Here is a 23,017-nt window from a genome sequence, read left to right on the forward strand (position 1 = left end):
AGAGTAGCAAGGTTTTTTGCTACAGGATATGTTGAAGCACTAATGCTACAGAAGGCTATATTGTTTCCAATAACACACAGAGGGTGTAGGCGAAATCATTCCAGATACAGAGGTTGGCACTCCAGACTCTGCTGTTGTCCAACAGTGACCTGCATTACCCAACTGCTGGCTGCATAACTGCCATGTCCATGAGGTGAGGTGCCACCAGTGCTATGATCGCTTGTTGAAGAGGCCACCTGACTGCAGCTCTGTCCCAGTTAAGTAGCTCCAGTCTAGCAGAAGTCAAGTACTCTCGTAGCTCCACTCGCAACTTTCCCTACAAGTGTAGTGCAACAGAAATGGCCTCAAGACTTGACTTATGCTGAATTCTATGCTCCATGCTCTGCGCTCGTAGGTTGCACACCACGCCTCGTATACGTCCACTGCGGCGTACCAAGTTACAACACCTGAAGATGGGCATGTAAGAAACCGAAATTAGACGGGTGATGATAAAAGAACTTTCCACTGTAGCAGTATTCTCAACCTCTGGTATAATGCTCAGTTGGGAGTGTTCCTCCAACAGGATCATTTGAGTTCTGTGGATTACAAGCAGGATGTGAATTGTGAACTGTTAAGGTGTTTAAATTGTCCTAGCATTGCCCAAAGATCTGTGTAAGGATTCGATAAGGGTTCTTTGTACTAAATTGAGTGTATTACAATATTTCTCATAGTGATTGTGTTCTCTCACTCTTTTGATCTCTGCACAGAAACCCATATGCCTTTCTAATGGGACACGTCATAATTTTGCTGACAAGACTTTACGTGGTCACTTCAATGGCAACACGGATCATTGGAAGTCTCATTTATTGACAAGTGAAGATTGTGCAGAACCATTCTTGTCGTCGACTACATGGCACTTTTGTGAGAGAACTTCTTTGCATGTATTGCAAGTGCAGCATAATTCTGCTTTATTATGGAACCACTGCTGAGTCCACCAATTGTTACAGTGTACCGAAGTGTTTACTTAGACATTGTCACTTCAGCAGCCTAACTGTATTGTGGTTTGTTTCAGTGCTGTGCTTCTTGCTTTCTGCATTTTGTTGGTTGCTTTCCCTTGTTCTTCACTGTCAGGCACAGCAGATACAGCAATTGATGGGAGGAATGACCAAATTACTGGACATTCACACTAGGATGTCGGCACTAGTTGCTGCTATCCCAGCACTGCTGCAGCCAACAACACCTGCATGTGCCCTGCAGTTCAGTCAGTTTAACAAGCGGTAGGAAGAATGGGTGGAGCATATAGCACAGTTACAAGCATACTTCGCAGTGCACCACATCAGGGGTACGGATCGACATGCACGTTTTTTGTCAACAGTATGGAGTTTGGCTCTGCTGCAAACTGTTACAATGATCCAGCCTTAAAGTATTTTGTATGAAGAATTAGTTGCTGCTCTTGATAGACATTTTGATGAACAGATTCATGTGGTGGCTGCAAGATTCAAGTTTTTTAAGACTTTGTAGACAGTCCAGTCAAATGAATAGGGAATGGGTAGCAGACTGAAGAGGTCTGACTAGACAATGTAAATTCAGCTCTGAGTGTGGAAAGTTGTATAGTCATAAGATATTACATGATGCGACAAGACAGAATGTCTCGGTCATCTAAAGTATCAAGATCCTATTTTCAAAGAAATGCTTAATTTGTTGGATAACCAAGAAATTTTAGACAGTGCCGTTGTAGTCCTGTACATATCTGTTGTGCATAGTGACAGTACACAGATAGTAGGTGCAGATCATGAGCCACAGCCCAGCACAGCACAGTCCGTACAGCCAGCGGAGGTAAACAACTGCCCTCGCCAAACATTTAGTTCCTCGCATAAAATCTTGTCTACAATGTTTCAAGTCTCACAAGCGGCAGGCACACCCTGACAGGATCCATAACCTTACAGTTGCAGCAAGTGCGATCTAAAATAAATATTTTGTATGAAAAAGATCATTCAAAAAAACTCAGGAGTTTGTACCTCTAAAACTCAAGTTGTGAGTGTTAATGTACTCACATCCAAACCAACTAACAACAGTGTTATATCTAAATCAAAGTCAAATTCCCAGAACTTGTCTTCTGTTCAAAGACAGTTGAACAAGGTGTTATGTCACTGAACATTTCCAAGCAGAAAGTTTGTGTGCAACTTGATATTGGAGCATCTTTCATCTTTCACACTTTTGAATAGATGAACCTATGAACAAGTAGGTCTGCCTAAACTTTGTCAGTCACAAATACTGTTGTCTACATACAACTGTAAAGATATCCCACTCTTAGGTGTTTGTAGTCTCCCTGCCACATTCAAGAAAGTGACAAAAACAGTTTTGTTTGAGATTCTATGTGCAAAAAGGCAGTCTGAACATTTTTGGCATGGACACCTTCAACCTGTAAGGGTTACATATACAACACAATGTGCTGTCAGTGAACACTTTTGTGCCTAATGACAGTGTCTCACAATTATGTAGTTCAGGATACATTAGGCAACGCTAACAATTTTGAGGCACACACAATATTAAAAGCCAAAACACAACCAAAATTCTTTTGGGCACTGTCAGTCCTCCACGCTACTCAGGACAAAGAGGCTAAAGAGTTCGAACAGTGGCAGGAACAAGGGGTTGTTGAATCAGTTACTGCAAGCCAAAGGACAGGAAAGGAAATGCCTAGTAGAGCTACAGGGTCCCCTCTGTCATGCATCTTACTGTGGATTGCAGCTTATCGATGAAGATGGAGTGATCCTTACCATACCAAATGGTAAGTTGCACATGCGTTGACTTAAAGTCCATTGTCAACCCTGAAACTGTTGTGGATTCATATCCTTTGCCATGGCCAGAAGAACTAATGGGCAGATTAGTTGCTGGTTGATACTTCTCAAAAATTGACTTGTGATATGCATACACTCAGGTATTCCTTTTTATGATCAGTATGCATGAGGGTTTATTCAAGTTTCTACAGTAACCTTTTGGCAGTGCAGCAGCACCTGCCATATTTCAGTGATACTTGGAACAACTGACAGCAAAGGTGTCCTCCTGCTCCAATTATTCAGATGATATTGTGGTTTCCAGTCTTACACCAGAATAACACTTGTCAAAGTCTTTTTGATGTGCTTTCTTCTGCGGATCTCTGATGCAACAAGGATGAGTGCTACTTTTTCAAACACAGGTCGCCTATCTAGTACATGTGATTAATGCACGAGGCTTTCAACATTCACCAACTGGTGTCTTATGAGACCTCCCCAATGTCAGTGATTTACAGGAAGTGTTAGGCAAACTTAAATACTATATTTGGTTTATCCCAAACACTGCTCAAATCGCAGCTCTGTTGCTTTGAATTAACAGGAAATATGTTCAATCTGTGTTGTCCCAAGAGATCCCTTCAGCTTTCAAGAAATTAAAAGCTGCTTTGTTGAATAGCTGTAACCTGAAACATTTTGACCCAACCAAACCAATAATTTTGGTGGCTGAGGCTTCATCACGTGGGATGGGGGCAGTTCTTTCTCATAGAACAATTGCATCTGCATCAAAGTTACTGGATAAAGCTCACTGTGATTACTCCCAACTAGAAAAAGAAGCTCTTGCAATAATTTACAGAGTTAACAAGTTTCTTCAGTATCCGCATAGGTAATTAGTTCTATCTTATCACAGACCACAAGCCGTTGCTTCACCTTTCAGCCTGTCCTGCCATGCACAGCTCAGAAGATGCAGCTCTTGTCTCTCATCCTGTCTAATTATCAGTAAGAGATTGTCTACTATCTTACTACTCACCACTCCAGTGCTGACACACTTGTCATGGTTACCTCTTGGAACTTACCCAGTTTTTGACAAATCAGAGGATTCATGTTTTTACTACAATCCTCTGGATGCAGCGGTGCTTCAAGATTTCCCAATCCTGCATAGGAAGGCTGTTCAGGAAATGGCTGTGGATCCTGTTTTACAAGTCATTCAGTACATCTGCACTGGTTGGTTGTTGATAGGCAAAGCAATTGAGAATTACAGCAACATGTTCTATACATTCAGCAGGTTGAGACACTTCTCCTTCTAGAACCTGATCATTCATCAGCACTTACACCAAGTTCTTTACAACAAGAAGTGCTTCATTTGCTACAGAGAGGTCACTGGGGCATGGTCAGAACAAAACAACTTGCCTGACACTATTGCGATAGGATCAGGATGGACTCCCACATTGAAAAGTTGACTGCCACCTCCCAAGCCTGTGCGGAGCATCAAGCTGCTCCGTCCCAGAAATTCTTTGAGTGCCCAATACCCGCTACCCAAAGGCAAAGACTTCCATCAATTATGCTGGTCCATTTTGGAACATTCGATGTTAATTGCAGTGGACACATTCAGCAAATTTCCATTTGTTGTACCCATGCAATCCATGACTGCTTCTCAAATCATCAAAGCACAGACATCAATTTTTTTGTCTAGAGGGACTCCCAGAAGTAATTGTTTTGAAGAAAGGACTACACTTTGCATCAAATGGTTTTCAACAATTCTGTGATGCCAATGGCATACAACACAGGCCAAGTGCACCATTCCATCCCCAGTCAGATGGAGAGGTGGAACAATTTGTATACACCTTTAAGCAGTAAAGGAACAGACTTCATGCTCCCCATGGATGGGAACAGGCTTTACAAACATTCTTCACATCCTACCATTCCCAGCCTCGAGACAGCAAATCACCTGCAGAAATGCATCATGGCTGCTGCCATACAACTTTACTTCACCTACTACATCCATCTCAGCGTTCACCTGAGTACCCTTTCAGTATGTTGTTCAAAATTAACGATGATGTCTTCTTCAGATTTTTCAGAGCCCACATAACATAGGAACGCGGCACCATTATTAACATTCTGTGTCATTCTCTTTTTGTCATTCCAGATCTTTCCAGAGTGCAGGGACAGCAAAACAACCAAATTCATGCATGTCGGCTGCATGATTCTTCCTCAGTGCTCACTGTTTCAGATTCAGTGCCACACAGGCTACCACTGCCACTGCCGTCCACATCCCCCTCACACCGCTGGACGTGGAACCAATGGAGACTGACACAGCACTGCTGACAGCATTGCGACACCTGCTGCTTCTGACATAGGGAGGTGGGGGGTCAGGATTGCTTCACTGCTGTTCTTCAGGACATCAGGGACTCACCTGATGTCAAGATGTCATCCACTTCAATAGGGCCTCGGCCATTGCTCACAGGTGTGCAGCACATATCTGATTTTTTACCAGTGCTCCAGGCATTCACAAGGCAGACGCCAGGGTGTGGGCGAGGACTCTGCATCAGCCGTTGCACTAACTCTTGCCTCCTCAGCACCACCTGCGGCCAATCCACCCCCTCACCTCCCCTCCTCATTGTCAACTTGTTTGACACAATGATGGTGAGGAAGTTTCAAGGGGGAGGAGGAATGTGGTATTGAAGCCTGTTGATACTACACAGGGGGGCAATCATTCCGGGTACAGAGGTTGGCACAGGTTCTGCTGTCATCCAACAGCAACCGTGACAGCATCATCCAGCTGCCACTTGAATAAGTGCCATGCTCCCTGAACTGAGATGTCACCAGTGCCACTGATCACAGGTTTAAGAGGTTGCCTGACTGCAGCTCTGACCCAGATGAGCAGCTCCAGTCTAGCCACAGTCGAGTTTTATCGTGGTTGCAGTCACAACTTTCCTTAGAAGTGTGGTGCAACAGAACTGGCCTCAAGACTTGACTCACATCCAATTCTATGGATTGCAAGCAGGACATGAATTGTGAACTATTAAGGTGCTTAGCTTGTCCCGGCATTGCCCAAGGACTTCTATTAGGATTTCGATGAAGATTCTTTGCACTAAGTTGAGTATATTACAGTATTTCTTACAGTGACTATGTTCTCCCATTCTTTTGATTCTCAGAAACTCATGCATCATCCCGATGGGACGCCACATAATTTTGGAAATGAAACTTTACTTGGTCACTTTGCATATAGCATAGGGGGAATGGTACAATGAGAATTAAGACTCTTGATCGTCTCTCGTGACAAGGAACTTTTCTTCAGGAGATTGTTAGTCTCTCTCTCTCTCTCTCTCTCTCTCTCTCTCTCTCTCTCTCTCCCTACCTCTCTACCTCAACTGTACCCTTCCTTGTTTTCCCAACAACCAGGGAGGTTTTCGCAACAGTTGGGAACCAACTACCAAAACATAAAAGACAAAAATGAGTTTTTATCTACCTATCAACTACTCAGTGTCTCAGTTACACAGTGAATGATTACCTTTACACTTTTCATTAACTAATAAGACCTCTGAGTTACTGGTACATATGCTCTGTTTTATTACCATAAGGAAAACAACTGATCAAATAACATATAAACTAAGGAAATAATTTCTAACTATATTTTGGGAGCTGTCAAACGGATGATAACTGCTTACATTGGCCAAAACCTAGAGCATAAACCAGGCAGTAGTCTCATACCCAATTAAAATCAATGAAGCAGCACTTTTTGGAGAAACCACCAGTGCATGATGTGACACAGAAAATATTAAAGCAGTAGATGGGAGATACGATGGTTGGTTGATTGGTTGGTTAATTTGAAGGAGGAGACCAAGTAGCAAGGTCATCCATCCCATGATCTAGGGTGGCAAACATCAAGGAAAACACAACAAAAACAGCACAGTCCAGTCAAGCAGAAGGGATAACAAGCAAGTGAAGAGGGAAAAGGGATGTCAGGGCAGGAGGAAGAGGACAAAACAGGGAGAGCAGGTGTTCGCCAGAAATGTGAGGTGGAGCACCAGCACCGCCTCCGACCCGTCTTGACACCCACATCATACCATTCCATTACCATGATACAAAGTGGACAACACCAAAGGAAGAAGACACAGGAAAAGACGAAACAAAATAGTACAACAGATCAGAAAACAGGTAGGGAAAAGGAGGGGAGAACCTGGCCCATGTGGAGGCAATGTCAAGGCCTCCATAACCAACACCTCACTGACTGAGGGTCTCAAATGGCAGAGGAAAAGTTCAAGGACTTCTACCTGAGAGTACAAATCACTTTTGCTAAGAAAACTGAGGGCGTATGTAACCATGCGAGGGCCATCCCCCAAAACCCGAGACAAGGAAATGGCAGGGCATATTTAGGGTGAAAATGGAGGAAGTCCAGCAAAATGTGAATAACCGTGACCAGAGTCCCACAACTACAAAGGGGGGTGGCTCATTATGAAGTAAAAAACCATGGGTCAACATAGTACGGCAGAGGCAGAGGATGGTAGATTCCCATCAGGACAGGCAGAGGGAAAAACACTGCATGGTGGGAGTCTCCTTGATGGCATGAAGTTCATTAGATGGGGGTAGCCTCCCAGGAGTCTACTTATTACTGAGCAAAAAGGGATTTGATGTAAAACCGTAAATCCGTCCCCAAAGAGGTGACAGAACAGGAGGTAGGTGGTTGCCCCCCTCCTCCGCCCTCCAAAACTCAGATGATCAGAAAGTTCATTACACGGGATACCTACATAGCCAGGAACCCAAAGGAAATCATTCGAACAAGTGGCATCACTGAGATCAGTGAGAAGGTAGTGGATGGCAGAGACCAAGGGGTGGCAGGAAAACTGAGTGATAGCCTGAAGACCTTTCACAGAGTTCATACATAACAAAACTCGGATGAGAAAAAACAGGGGTCCCAATAGGTGGCCATCAGTTGCACAGTAAAAACCCCACATGTGTCAGGCAAAAAGACGGTGTTCCATTGCAACAGAAGACGAATGGATATCCCACATGCATCAGTGGATTTTGAGCCATCAGTGTAAAAAACAATGGCATCCTGAAACTTGAGTAAGAGCATTTGGAGCAAACAATGGAACACTACTGGAGCAATTAAGGCTTTTCAGCCCCAGAAGAGATCCATACAAATCTGTGGACAAGGAACTAACCACTGACGGTTGGTCGGGAGAGAACATTGGGAAGAGGACAAGGAGAGCAGATGGAAGTCACGGTGGAAATAAGCAAGGCGGAGCCATACCGATAAAACCACCAGAGGGCGGGCAGCAGATAGGCGTCAGCCTGAAGCGACAAAAAGAATAGAATAGGAAGGGTGAGCAGGGGAAGAACGGACAGTGATGGCAAAGGAAACCAGGAGCTGGAACCACTGAACTGAAAGGGGAGGGATCCTGGTGCAAACTAGAGGGATCCTGGTGCCAACTAGAAGGCTATCAACAAGGGCAGTGCGAAAGGCACCAGCAGCCACATGGATACCACAATGGTGAACCGGGTACAAGAGGAGCAGCATGGAAGGGACAGCTGACCCACAAACTTGACAACCATAGTCCAGACGGGGTAGAACTAATGCTCAGTAAAGGCAAAGAACGGTCGAATGATCTGCATCCCAAGAGGTGTATCCAAGGAAGCAAAGAACACCGAGTTCACAAAGACAGCCGACCTTCAGATGGTGGATATGGGGAAACCAAGTAAGCTTGAAGACCCAAGAAAAAGAACTGGGGGACCACGGTTAGCTGTTGCGCATAAAGGTATAGCTCCAGATCAGGATGGACCACAGTACAGTGACAGAAATGCACCACCCTTGACTTAAGGGGAGAAAATTGAAAACTGTACGAGTGTCGTGCTGGATGGGACCCTGGAACTGGTGCTCCACTGAGTGGGAGCTAGACCAAATACAGAAAAAAAATCCACATACTGAGCAGGGGTGACCAATGATCCAGCAGAGGCCACAAGGCCGTTAATGGCAATTAGAAAAGGACAATTAATACAGAGCCCTGTGGAACGCCATTCTCCTGGTCCACAGAGAACTGGAAACAGTGCCAACCTGAACTCTGAATGAGTGGCAGGACAAGAAACTGGTGAATAAAAATCACGTGGGGACCCTCCTCCACTCACGGAGTGTGATGAGGATGTGATGGTGCCAAGCTGTGCCATTGGCCTTACGAAGATCAAAGAAACCCGCAACAATATGGCGGCACTGAGAAAAGGCCTGACGAACTGTGGTTTCCAACTGAAGCAGATGATTGATTGGAGAGCATCCCTCCTGAAAGCCACACTGGTAAGAAGATGAAAAGACCCCAAGATCCAAGGATGCAACTGAGCTGATGAGCCAGAATCAGTTCTAGTAACTTGCAGGTGTCATCCGTCAGATTGATGGTCCAGTAGCTATCAAGGGACAATAGATCCTGGCCAGGCTTAAGGACAGGAACCACAATATAGTCTCTCTATTGAGTGGGGTAAATGTCTTTGAGCCAAATATGGTTAAACACCTGGAGAAGATACTGTCATTGTGGGGGATTGAGGTAAAATGGAAATGCCGTGTGGCTAGGGCCTCCTGTCGGATAAACCAGTTACCTAGAACAAGTCTTTCAAGTCAACGCCACTTCAGTGACTTGCGTGTCAATGGGGATGAAATGATAAGGACAACACAACACCCAGTCCCTGAGTGGAGAAAATCTCCGACCCAGCCGGGAATCGAACCCGGGCCGTTAAGTATGTCATTCCGTCGTGCTGACCACTCAGCTACCAGGGGTGGATGAGGGGAGGGGATTGAGGTATTGAAGCAATTGGTTAAGAATGGATTCAGGGTTAGGTGCTGAATCCTGAGAGGAAGATAGGGCCAGAAGCAGCTCTCATTCAGTAAAAGGTACATTGCAGGATTCTGCCTGACAAGGAGTAAAACATAAGCAGGAAGCTTCAGGCCACTGTTTCCCATGGAGGAATGCAGCTGGATAGAAAGCTGTCACTGAAGGCAATGCCGAATAGGTCACAGGGTGTTTCGCGAGAACTGACGGATCTGTATAAAGGTCACTTGGAAGGGCAAGGCCCAGAATGGAAGACTGCCACTGACAACCTTGGAGGGTGCGGAGTGTAGCCCACACCCATGACAAAGGGATATAAGAACCTAAAAGAAGACAATGTGTTCCCAACACACCTCATCTGCTCTGTTTGATTTAGTAACAGGCTTTGGCACAAAGGGCCTGTCAAGCAGGGAACATGCAATGCCAGCAGCATGGATTATCTTACTGGACAGATCACGGAAGACTTCGTCAATACAACCTGACAAAGAAGGTATATAGAGGCCAATCAGCATGATGGAAAGCCCAGTTGGGAAACCTGCTCATCGGGAGGCGGTAAGGGAACAAGAGGGTCCATCAGTAAGTGGTCACTATCACAGAGGTCATCGTTTGGTGACCAGTGTAAGGCAGGAAGAAGGGAAGGGGAAGAGAAACGACGATCAATAGCAGAGCAAGTGCCATATGCAACACTAAAATGAGCAGGGGAATCATCACCAAAAAGGCACAGGCTATGAGCCACAAGAAATTAGTCAATGAGGAGCCCCTTACTAGATGAAGAAGCACTGCCCCACGAAGGGTGACAGGCATTAAAATCCCAAAGGAGGAAGAAGGGAGGGGTCAGTTGCTGAAGGACAGCAGTTAGGGCATCAGATATAGGTGGCCTATCAGGAGAGAGATAATGGTAGTATCCATTACAGTGAATAATCACAGAGCAGATATCCAAATAGAAGGCGAACAGGCTGGAGCCAATCATGCAACCTGGTCACCATCAGTTACCAACAACAATGGGGTGACATCAATAAATAAGATGTTAGACACAGGTTGTGAGGAAGGAGATGGCACCTCTGGGGCATTAGAGAGCATTGTCCTGGGACTTATTTTTCGTCTTCTTCTCTTTCATAGGTTGAAGAGGGCAGAACACAGAAGGAGAGCAGGCTTCTGCAAGATCTAAAACTGAGAGTGCGCAACCTTGGGGTGCACAGACTGTGTGCCCCATAGTTGCTATCTGGATGGTTGTCCTAACGGCATCGAACAAAATGAATGCCCCATCGTTCCAGATAAGCTCGGAGTTCCTCATCAAATTCAGAGATGAGGTCCCAATGAAAAATGACTCCCTGGACTATATTCAGAGACTGGTGAGGTGTAATAGACACCGGGATGTTGCCAAGACAATCACAAGCACAAAGAGCTGCAGACTGGGCAGCAGAAGCAGCTTTGATCAACAGGGAACCCGACCACATCTTACTGAGACTCCACATTGCCAAACTTGTCTTCAATGTTTTCCACAAAGAATAGTGGCTTTGTGCCTGTGACTGTGTTTCCATCCATCCTACACTCCTGGAAATTGAAATAAGAACACCGTGAATTCATTGTCCCAGGAAGGGGAAACTTTATTGACACATTCCTGGGGTCAGATACATCACATGACCACACTGACAGAACCACAGGCACATAGACACAGGCAACAGAGCATGCACAATGTCGGCACTAGTACAGTGTATATCCACCTTTCGCAGCAATGCAGGCTGCTATTCTCCCATGGAGACGATCGTAGAGATGCTGGATGTAGTCCTGTGGAACGGCTTGCCATGCCATTTCCACCTGGCGCCTCAGTTGGACCAGCGTTCGTGCTGGACGTGCAGACCGCGTGAGACGACGCTTCATCCAGTCCCAAACATGCTCAATGGGGGACAGATCCGGAGATCTTGCTGGCCAGGGTAGTTGACTTACACCTTCTAGAGCATGTTGGGTGGCACGGGATACATGCGGACGTGCATTGTCCTGTTGGAACAGCAAGTTCCCTTGCCGGTCTAGGAATGGTAGAACGATGGGTTCGATGACGGTTTGGATGTACCATGCACTATTCAGTGTCCCCTCGACGATCACCAGTGGTGTACGGCCAGTGTAGGAGATCGCTCCCCACACCATGATGCCGGGTGTTGGCCCTGTGTGCCTCGGTCGTATGCAGTTCTGATTGTGGCGCTCACCTGCACGGCGCCAAACACGCATACGACCATCATTGGCACCAAGGCAGAAGCGACTCTCATCGCTGAAGACGACACATCTCCATTTGTCCCTCCATTCACGCCTGTCGCGACACCACTGGAGGCGGGCTGCACGATGTTGGGGCGTGAGCGGAAGACGGCCTAACGGTGTGCGGGACTGTAGCCCAGCTTCATGGAGACGGTTGCGAATGGTCCTCGCCGATACCCCAGGAGCAACAGTGTCCCTAATTTGCTGGGAAGTGGCGATGCGGTCCCCTACGGCACTGCATAGGATCCTACGGTCTTGGCGTGCATCCGTGCGTCGCTGCGGTCCGGTCCCAGGTCGACGGGCACGTGCACCTTCCGCCGACCACTGGCGACAACATCGATGTGGTGTGGAGACCTCACGCCCCACGTGTTGAGCAATTCGGCGGTACGTCCACCCGGCCTCCCGCATGCCCACTATACGCCCTCGCTCAAAGTCCGTCAACTGCACATACGGTTCACGTCCACGCTGTCGCGGCATGCTACCAGTGTTAAAGACTGCGATGGAGCTCCGTATGCCACGGCAAACTGGCTGACACTGACGGCGGCGGTGCACAAATGCTGCGCAGCTAGCGCCATTCGATGGCCAACACCGCGGTTCCTGGTGTGTCCGCTGTGCCGTGCGTGTGATCATTGCTTGTACAGCCCTCTCGCAGTGTCCGGAGCAAGTATGGTGGGTCTGACACACCGGTGTCAATGTGTTCTTTTTTCCATTTCCAGGAGTGTAGTACAGACCAGGTAATAGGGAAAGCTGGCAAGCCTGGCCCTCCTCCTAGGGTGCAGCCATGGAAGGAAAGGCTGCAGGGTCATAAGAAGCAGCACTGAATGGTCCTTTACTACTCTTTACTACTCAACGAGACAGCCGAAGGAGAACAGCCGGTTTCTGGAGCTTGATACGCTTCATGCACAAAGAATCTGTCCTGATACCACCCACTCCGATAAGGGTCTCTCCCCGTGGATGCCACCCAGCCATGGCATGGGCGTTCTGACACTGCGACCATTGCTAGGAGTTCCAATGCCCTGGAATGATGACAAGCAACCACTCTTAGGCATAAATGGGGAGGCAACAGCTCAGGTATCACAAGTGTGATCCCCAATTTATCAGGAAGCTCTACACATGATGGTGGCCTGGCAGAGGGAGTGGTGGTGGTGGTGGGGGGGGGGGGGGGGGCTACAGCAGGAAAGGAAGGGAGTCAGGAATCCATGCCGTAAATGCCACAGAGAGAATTCTTCCCCACATGGCTCACACTAAAGACAGGAGGTCAAACTCCAAAGGGGACCAAAACCTCCAGAAAGAATGAAACAGAAAAGGTAAAAGAAACAAAACTACAAGTATTACAGGAAACTAGGTGGATAGCCAGGTCGACATAAGTAAGAACACCAAGGAAGGGGCCAGTGGGAAAGGAGTGAGAATGGGGTGGGATGACCACAGGGAAGGCAATGCAGCCTGAGAAGGAAGAATACGCTGCAGTAGCTCAGGGTCCCATGGGTGCCACGCACAAACTCATGAAAGAACCATGAGCCCCTGGAGGGTGAGGGGTACATCACAGCTGCCAGTAACTGCCAATCCCTTTCCACATGGAAAGCAGAGTCTACAGTTGAGATGTGAGGTTCAACATAAAACAGGATTAAAAAGTGTGGTCATGGTCAGTTCTTGTCTGTTTAAGCCATATGGGATGCAGGGATTGAACTGATAGCAGTGCCTCTCAGAAACTTAGTTGTGTGTGTTGATTTCTCTCTTGGGTAGATAGATATAGAATTACACTCCGAATAGGCAGGACAGTGACAGACTGTCATTGTCTTCCTTTAGACTTGGTATTTCATTGGAGATATTTAAGACACAGCATTTCATTTTGGTTCATCTCCTAGGAACCTGTATGTTTTGGTGTTGGTAATTTTCATACTCATCTTTCTCTCCTGCCAAGTTTACCTTCAGAATTTACTATTGACCTTGTCAAATTCTCCTCCTCAAATTGGTCAAAAAATATCTCGCCTCAGGAACCCCAATCCTGTACAACAGATGCAACTTAAACAGTCCACTTGCTGACAGAAAAATCTGAGAAAAGAATCAGCAACAGGGCTGCTCCATTAGACCTGGAATTTCTGGGTCTGAAGAAAGCGGATAATACTCCTGAGGCCCATTTTCTAGACACTACTGTAACAATACAAGTGCCATTCGCTGACAGGCTGTAATTTTCATTATTTTCCAACAGACATTGTATGTACGAAGTGTCTGCATTATGAGACCACCTATTCACTGATTGTATGAACACAGTGATGGCACATATTAACACGCATCATCCTTGGATGACGATTCCTCGTGCTCATATATTTGTCACTGACTGAACCTGCTGATATCTTGAAAATCACAATCTCAGCTGGAAGTATTATTTGTGCAGTAACAGCGTGAGATTAAATATCTAGAAAACAGAATATATGGAATATGAACACAATACTAGTGGGGTCACAATCATGAAGAATCAACCAAACAGCAAAACTATAGTTTAAATATCTCAGCTCTCTTATACCTTCAAATCAAAAGACATTTTCAGATGACCAATCACAAGTTAAGGGATGATGCCAAAAATGGCGCCCCATACACAGACTGGTATGTGACAAAGTATCTAAACATCTTCAGTGAAAAGTTTAGATCCACCACCTGCCAGTGGCTCTGTGAGCATGATGATATTGGGCAGCAATATCAAAATATGAACACATACTTCATGGAATGGAAATAAAAATTTTGTGTTGGCACATCAGTGTCACAAGTCTGCTCCATATTAAACATAAGCATATAAGGAAACAGAGAGAAGTAACAAGAATGACTAACAAATTCCTCAGGTGGTATGGGCACATCAAAACTGATAACTCCATGGCAAAAATTGCCCTCCATTACAACTCAGGATTAAGTCAATCCCTTGGCCATCCGGAGAAGTGACTGATAGATAAGTTCAAGAAGACTTAAGTGACAGACCTCAAACCCAAGAATTTTGACATAAAGCAACCCAGCACAAGGATTCAGCATTATTGTTAGACACATACTAGGAAAGAAGAAATTGGTGTAGTTTCGGATTATAAGCTGGCATTTCCCATCTGCATCTAATTAAAGACATTGACTTGAGTTTTTCAACAGGATTACTACTATTTTTAAAAAGCCTGAATAAATTTTGATTATACAGTTCTTTGCTGTCAAATATATGAGGTGTTCCTGTGAAAATGTTTCCGTAACAAGTACTGAAATCAGCATGTAGCATTATATTCTCAGAGGCAAATGAGTGGTAAATTAAGAGAAAATTTCTTAAAGTATGTTAGAGCACTGGGGGGAGAGGGGGGGAGGGGGGGTATACTTACCAAACGCAAATGCCTGTTTCAGTGCATCATTACGGACCATGCCCAACATTGGTAACATTGTACCCAATGTTGCTTTTATAAACGGAACAATTCCAAACACATTTGCAGATGCCAAGTTACCCATGGTGTGTAAAATACAATAATGAGGAAGAACACCGGGCTGAAATTTTTTTAGAATTCCTTCCATTACCTAAAAGAGAAAAAAGAAATCATGACTGGATTCAGCACAAAAAGACTGTGTGACTTAAAAAAAAAGTAAGATAATTCTACAGTACATAGCTTAGAACACATAACTAAAACTTAGAATCCATCTTCGTAAAGTAGTACATTTGCTTACACGTGGAGAATGTACAAACCAACATCCTATCAAAGAAATGGCACAGTGCAGTGGATGAGAAGTATTTCACGGAATGAAGCACTTTTCTAATCTTCAGAAAACAACTATGAAACATATGGTCCACTTATTAAGCAAAAATACCCTAGCTCTACAATTTGGTTCAATTTTTATTGACCCCGGAAACCCTGTTGCGTGTTGGTTGCTGGGTTGATTGATTGGAAGTTAACATACTTAACTGGTAAGTCATCAGTCACGCATTCCAGGCAGTCCACCTGGAGTTAGTGAGACCCACCAAAAATTTAATCAAATTATGAAAGTAGTTACGAATGGTACAACTGAGGCTTTCAAATGTAGTATTGATCTCAATTTTGAGAAATAATTTAAGGAGAAGTAAAAGTATATTGTTCAGACTGGTATCTATATCAAAGCACATGAGGGATCTCCCAGCACTCTGCCACGACAAGAGAAACACCTCCTGCATCAGACAGCCCCCTCCCTCTTTTCACCAACCTAATTAAGGCTGCAGACACTTACAGAAGTAAGAATGTGTTATAGCCAAGGGAATTTTCAATAGCAAAATGGAGGAGGCTAAAAACATAAAAGGACATCAGCGGACCAACAACAATAGAGCAAAGGGACAAAAATTATCATATCAGCAGGTGAAAGGGATCAGGCAATTGTTCCCTGGAGCTCTACGTACGATGGGAGTTAAGCTCTGTTACAGTCAACGTAATAAAGAGGTGAACAGCAACCACTATTCATTGAGTGCCACCACCAAAACAGAAAGTAGGGTGGTGAAGAAAAAGGGGCTAACTGATCTATAAACAATTAAAATAGAGGAAGAGAAGGATGACTGAGGCAGCAGGTGAAGGTGGCAGGGTCGTAAGTCCACCCAGACCAATCACATGGTGGAAGAGGCACCAACCACAACTGACCTGCCTCCATTCGAAAGTAGTTTAAAACATTGTATCTGACAGTTAAAACCACTTCCATAGAGAACACAGGGAACCTGTTCAACTGACCGTGGTTTGTCTGCCAATATTAGATGCAAAGAATCCAGAAGACCATGTATAGTATAGAGAGACAGGAGGAGTGGGCATTTCTCAAGAATATGAGTTACTGCCTGTAAGACTCTGGAACCACAATGCAAGGGTGGTTCATTACATAAAATAAATCTGCAGGATAATGTGGTATGGCCAATGTGGAGGTGCCACAGAACAGTGCAACAGAAAGAAGAGTGCTATGCAGCAATAATTTCTTTGATAGAGCAGAGTTTATTAGAGGGGGCAATAGCCCATCATAAGCTGTTCAATCTCCAAGTGAGGAGTGGTGTTATTTGCATCCACATATTTGAACCTAAGTTTGTCGAAGCAAATATTGGGTGAGTAAGTGCTTCTCTGGCCACACGGATGATCATTTCATTCTTCGGGATGCCCACATGTCTTTGGACCCAGAGAAAGACAGCTGAACAGGCAGTATGATTAACGTAAGAGAGCTCACGAACAATAGACATCACACAGCAACAAGAGTAACATCAACAGATAGTTCACCGAGCACTCACAATTAAAATGGGGTTGAGGGAGGCTCATTTTTTTAAACATAAGTCTCTGTTAATGGCTATCGGTTCTGCTGCAGAAACACTACATGTTCCCAGCAAAAAATGTTGTTCCTGATTGGTGAAAAATGTATTCCGTCCTATTTTTGATTCTAGAGCCATTGGCATAAATGATGGCAGCACCCTAACACTCATGGAGAACAGAAAGAAACAGACTCTGAAAGATCTCAGGACAACAAACTTTTATCCTTGAAATAGATCTGTCCAAATTCATAGTCTGGCTACTAACCAACAGGGCTGTGCGGGGAAAACATGAAGAGCATATTCTCAGGAGATTAGGTGAGTCCCAGCAGAAGGATATGAGGTGCATTCCAAATGGTAATCACACACTAGAATGAGTGTCAGAAGGTCAGTGCCCCATTTGCTCCAACACAGCTTTGGCATCAAATTACGAATGTTCCAGAAATTTTTGAACAGACCTTGTACAAATGTTACAAATGGTGATCACTGGGGTAGTTTGCATTCCCAAGGTTTCTGCTTCCAATATTGGACAGAGGGGAAGCCACTTACTGGTAACTTCCATGCAAACCAATGCACAGAACCCTCTAATTGCCTTCAGGGGCCAATATCATTGCTACAGAATCCACAGTAACCACCAAGTGTTGGTGAATGGTTATCAGTGAACCGAGTCTCTTGGAGGGTGATACAGACTGCAGAATAAGAGGAAATTAGTTGCTGCAGTTCCAGCAGATGACAGTAGTATCCCTGATAACACATTGAGGGTGTCCTATTTAAGGCATGAAGCGGCCAGGGGAAACGCCCACATTCCAGGACCACTGTGTCACTGGTGCGGGTGGGACAATATCAATGAATATTGGTGTCAGGCCTCCGATCTGTGGTTTTCTGGGGGCATGTCACTGGTAGATTGTGGAGAACCAAGCTGCTTCTTCAGCCAGGTGTGGAAAGTGGTCCACAACAGTGATATCATGGGAACCATATGACAGAAGATCTGCTTTAGAAAAAACTGAGTTAGGGGCTACAGCACCAGTGACTTTTGCATAATTGGTCATCATGCCAACAGGATGCAGGCATTCATATTTTTTCTTGCCTCAATATATGACAGGTGGTCAAGTGATTTATATTCTTTTACGCATGCACACACATGCCCCCACACACACACACACACACACACACACACACACACACACACACACACACACTTCTCTCTCTCTCTCTCTCTCTCTCTCTCTCTCTCTCTCTCTCTCTCTCTCTCTCTCTCGGTATCTATCTCTATCTTTTTAAAGAGTGGTCAAACAAGTCAATATAGAGGATAGTGCTCAGTACAGTCAACACACAAAGACAGTTGTTCACAAGGATGTCCTTTGTGGAGCAATCAACCACAGATACCACATTTTGGGTCTGCCATACAGCAGGGTGATGTATAACCAAGTGTCCAAATCCATACAGTTATCCTTGTGACCTTTTTGTGTCAGACCAAATGTACACCTTGCAGTTCCAGATTAGCTTGTAGCTCCCTGTCTGTCTTGAGTGTAAGGTCTCTGTGAAAGTTAACTCCATGTACTGTATTCAAAGTTTTATGTGGGGGCCACATTCACTTGTTTTTCACCCAACTGTTTATGTGCATAAGATTGTGCAGCAGAGGAGGCCTCAATAAATAGTGATCTATTGCACTCTTTTCCTTTGCCTTTTATTTTTTGTTTATTCCTAAGTAGAAACCATTCACATATGGATGGTGATGACAACACTTGTACCTACCTGATTACAATGGATTTTTCCTAAGGCAACAAGTACGCCTGACAAAGGCATCTGAGATTCTGGTATATAATCAGAATTCCTTGTCATTTCTTCCATTGCAAACTCAATCAAATTGGAAACAGTTACTTCATTTATATTTGATAGATGTTCTTGGCATATATTTTCTATTGTTTTCAGCAAGAGACTTAAATGTTGTAATGGTAACTGTGGACAAAGAAAAACAGGTGATAAATTATATAAAATAAACAACAAGGATATTGGTCATGGTGTGGTATTACAGTTTATGAAGGAAAAGTACTCCACATAATCCATATACACTTATATTTACATAGTCACAGTTCAGTTGACAAGGACAGAACAGGACACAACAGGTAGTTGGCCGTCACCTCACAGTACAGACCATCCCAGCCTTTGCGTGAAGTATTTAGGGGAAACACTTAAAATCTAAATACAATGACCACATGGAGATTGGAGCAACTATGAATTTGGATACATAACCGGTCTATTTAAAACACCACAACTGCATTCAGTTTATCCCTAAATAACAATACTATTTTCCAAATAAATCATTTAATAATGTGAAAAGTTGGTGCAACACTATTCATTACTTTCTTACCACCAGTCACTGCACACACTACATCCTCATTATCTCATAATTTAATACTCCAAACACTATTAACTGGCATTAGAACCATGATGACAGTGTTACATTTCTGATGACAGTGTTACATTTCCATTCTGTGCAACACAACTTGCCAGTTCCTTGCCTGAAAAATAAAGTCAGCACCCCACATAATCAGTGACATCAAGCACTGAAAGATGATAAGATGTTAGTGTTATCTGTTGTAGGACTTTGGTGTAAGGTTTTCCAGGACGATGGGGAAAGCATTATCACACAAAAATGAAATGATATAGGTGTTTTAGTATTATTTACTTGTGTTACACTTTTACCAACCTTTCTGTATTTTATCTATCGCTCTGAGCACTATGGGACTTAACATCTGAAGTCATCAGTACCCTAGAACTTAGAACTACTTAAACCTAACTAAGCTAAGAACATCACACACATCCATGCCCGAGGCAGGATTCGAACCTGCTACCGTAGCAGTCGCGCGATTCCATACTGAAGCGCCTAGAACCGCTCGGCCACTCCAGCCAGCTATTTTATCTACGTAATATTTCACTATCTTGTATCTACATCTCTGTATATACATGGCAAGACACTCTAAGGTGAGTGGTGGAGGGTACATGTACCGCTACAAGTCTACTCACAGGTGAGGGTTACCGGACTGTCTAGATGCCACCAAATGAGCCCTACTTTTTCTTAACTTCATGGATCTTACACAAGACGTACGTTGGCAGCAGTGGAATTGTTCTGCAGTCGGCTTTGAACCAAGTTGTCTAAATTTCCTCAATAGTAACAATATTTTGAAAAGAATAGTTGCTACTCACCATATAGCATTGATCCTGAGTTGCACATCATGTTGTTGTTGTTGTTGTTGTTGTTGTGGCCTTCAGCCCTGAGACTGGTTTGATGCAGCTCTCCATGCTACTCTATCCTGTGCAAGCTGCTTCATCTCCCAGTACGTACTGCAGCCTACATCCTTCTGAATCTGCTTAGTGTACTCATCTCTTGGTCTCCCTCTACAATTTTTACCCTCCACGCTGCCCTCCAATACTCAATTGGTGATCCCTTGATGCCTCAGAATATGTCCTACCAACCGATCCCTTGTTCTAGTCAAGTTGGACCACAAACTCCTCTTCTCCCCAATTCTATTCACTACATACCCATCTAATCTTCAGCATTCTTCTGCAGCACCACATTTCGAAAGCTTTTACTCTCTTCTTGTCCAAACTATTTATCGTCCATGTTTCACTTCCATACATGGCTACACTCCATACAAATACTTTCAGAAACGACTTCCTGGCACTTAAATGTATACTCAATGTTAACAAATTTCTCTTGTTCAGAAACGCTTTCCTTGCCATTGCCAGTCTACATTTTACATCCTCTCTACTTCGACCATCATCAGTTATTTTGCTCCCCAAATAGCAAAACTCCTTTACTACTTTAAGTGTCTCATTCCCTAATCTAATTCCCTCAGCATCACCTGAGTTAACTCTTTCCATAATCCTCGTTTTGCTTTTGTTTATGTTCACCTTATATACTCCTTTCAAGAGACTGTCCATTCCATTCAGCTGCTCTTCCAAGTCCTTTGCTGTCTCTGACAGAATTACAATGTCATCAGCGAACCTCAAAGTTTTTGTTTCTTCTCCATGGATTTTAATACCTACTACTCTGAACTTATCTTTTGTTTCCTTTACTGCTTGCTCAATATATAGATTGAATAACATTGGGGATAGGCTACAACCCTGTCTTACTCCCTCCCCAACCACTGCTTCCCTTTCATACCCCTCGACTCTTATAACTGCCATCTGGTTTCTGTACAAATTGTAAATAGCCTTTCGCTCCCTGTATTTTACCACTGCCACCTTCAGAATTTGAAAGAGAGTATTCCAGTCAACATTGTCAAAAGCTTTCTCTAAGTCTACAAATGCTAGAAACGTAGGTTTGTCTTTTCTTAATCTAGCTTCCAAGATAAGTCATAGGGATAATATTGCTCACGTGTTCCAACATTTCTACGGAATCCAAACTGATCTTCCCCGAGATCGGCTTCTACCAGTTTTTCCATTCGTCTGTAAATAATTCGCGTTAGTATTTTGCAGCTGTGACTTATTAAACTGATAGTTCGGTAATTTTCACATCTGTCAACACCTGCTTTCTTTGGGATTGGATTTATTATATTCTTCTTGAAGTCTGAGTGTATTTCGCCTGTCTCATACATTTTGCTCACCAGGTGGTAGAGTTTTGTCAGGACTGGCTCTCACAAGGCTGTAAGTAGTTCTAATGGAATGTTGTCTACTCCCGGGGCCTTGTTTCAACATAGGTCTTTCAAACTCTTCACGCAGTATCATATCTCCCATTCCATCTTCATCTATATCCTCTTCCATTTCCATAATATTTCCCTCAAGTACCTCGCCCTTGTATAGACCCTCTATATACTCCTTCCACCTTTCTGCTTTCCCTTCTTTGCTTAGAACTGGGTTTCTGAGCTCTTGATATTCATACAAGTGGTCCTTTTTTCTCCAATGGTCTCCTTAGTTTTCCTGTACGCAATATCTATCTTGACCCTAGCGAGATAAGCCTCTACATCCTTACCTTTGTCCTCTAGCCATGCCTGCTTAGCCATTTTGCACTTCCTGTCGATCTCATTTTTGAGACACTTTTATTCCTTTTTGCCTGCTTCATTTACTGCATTTTTATATTTTCTCCTTTCATCAACTAAATTCAATATTTCTTCTGTCACCCAAGGATTTCTTCTAGCCCTCGTCTTTTTACCTACTTGATCCTCTGCTGCCTTCACTACTTCATCCCTCAAAGCTACCCATTCTTCTTCTACTGTATTTCTTTCCCCCATTCTTGTCAAATGTTCCCTTATGCGCTCCCTGAAACTCTGTACAACCTCTGGTTTAGTCAGTTTATCCAGGTCCCATCTCCTTAAATTCCCACCTTTTTGCAGTTTCTTCTGTTTTAATCCACAGTTCATAACCAGTAGATTGTGGTCAGAGTCCACATCTGCCCCTGGAAATGTCTTAAAATTTAAAAGCTGGTTCCTAAATCTCTGTCTTACCATTATATAATTTACCTAAAACCTGTCAGTATCACATATGCATAACAAAAAGGCTGTCACTAAATGAGCTTTCGGCCAATAAGGCCTTTGTTGGAGATAGAAATGTTGAAGTGTGTGTGAATTCCTAAGGGACCAAACTGCTGAGGTCATCAGCCCGTAGACTTACGCACTACTTAAACTTATGCTAAGAACAACACACATACACCCATGCCCGAGGGAGGACTTGAACCTCTGGCAGGAGGGGCTGCGCAATCTGTGACATGGCACCTCAAACTGCACGGCAGATATAATGAACGAACGAACATACATACATACACACATACAGACAGACATCCCCTCCCTCCTCCCCCTCCTCCCCTCACACACAGAAACACACAAAAAGCAACTCACGACCACAATCCTGCTGCTGTGTCGCCTCATTGGGCGCCTAATGTTGGAGCTTACAATAACTAGCAAACCCCTACCGCTGCACCTGCGTGCCTGCCCCAACCCTGCTGAAGG

At 44.3% G+C, this 23,017-nt stretch overlaps 1 protein-coding gene across 5 annotated transcripts in view; it reads right to left on the reverse strand.

The window, feature by feature from the left end:
* The window catches only part of LOC126162203 (maestro heat-like repeat-containing protein family member 1), a 275,479-nt gene that overhangs the window by 235,708 nt on the left and 16,754 nt on the right, over positions 1 to 23,017 (reverse strand). For all 5 annotated transcript variants that reach the window (XR_007535034.1, XM_049918545.1, XM_049918542.1 and 2 more), the window contains exons 4-5: positions 18,825 to 19,028; positions 15,157 to 15,346 (exon numbers count right to left, since the gene is read on the reverse strand). Coding sequence is in view for 4 of the 5 variants with exons in the window: in XM_049918545.1 (XP_049774502.1) it covers positions 15,157 to 15,346; positions 18,825 to 19,028 (394 nt within the window). In the remaining variant the exon portion in view is untranslated. The remainder of the gene's footprint in view (positions 1 to 15,156; positions 15,347 to 18,824; positions 19,029 to 23,017) is intronic.

Source organism: Schistocerca cancellata, chromosome 2 (genome assembly GCF_023864275.1).
Source record: "Schistocerca cancellata isolate TAMUIC-IGC-003103 chromosome 2, iqSchCanc2.1, whole genome shotgun sequence".
Taxonomy (NCBI): Eukaryota; Metazoa; Arthropoda; class Insecta; order Orthoptera; family Acrididae; genus Schistocerca; species Schistocerca cancellata.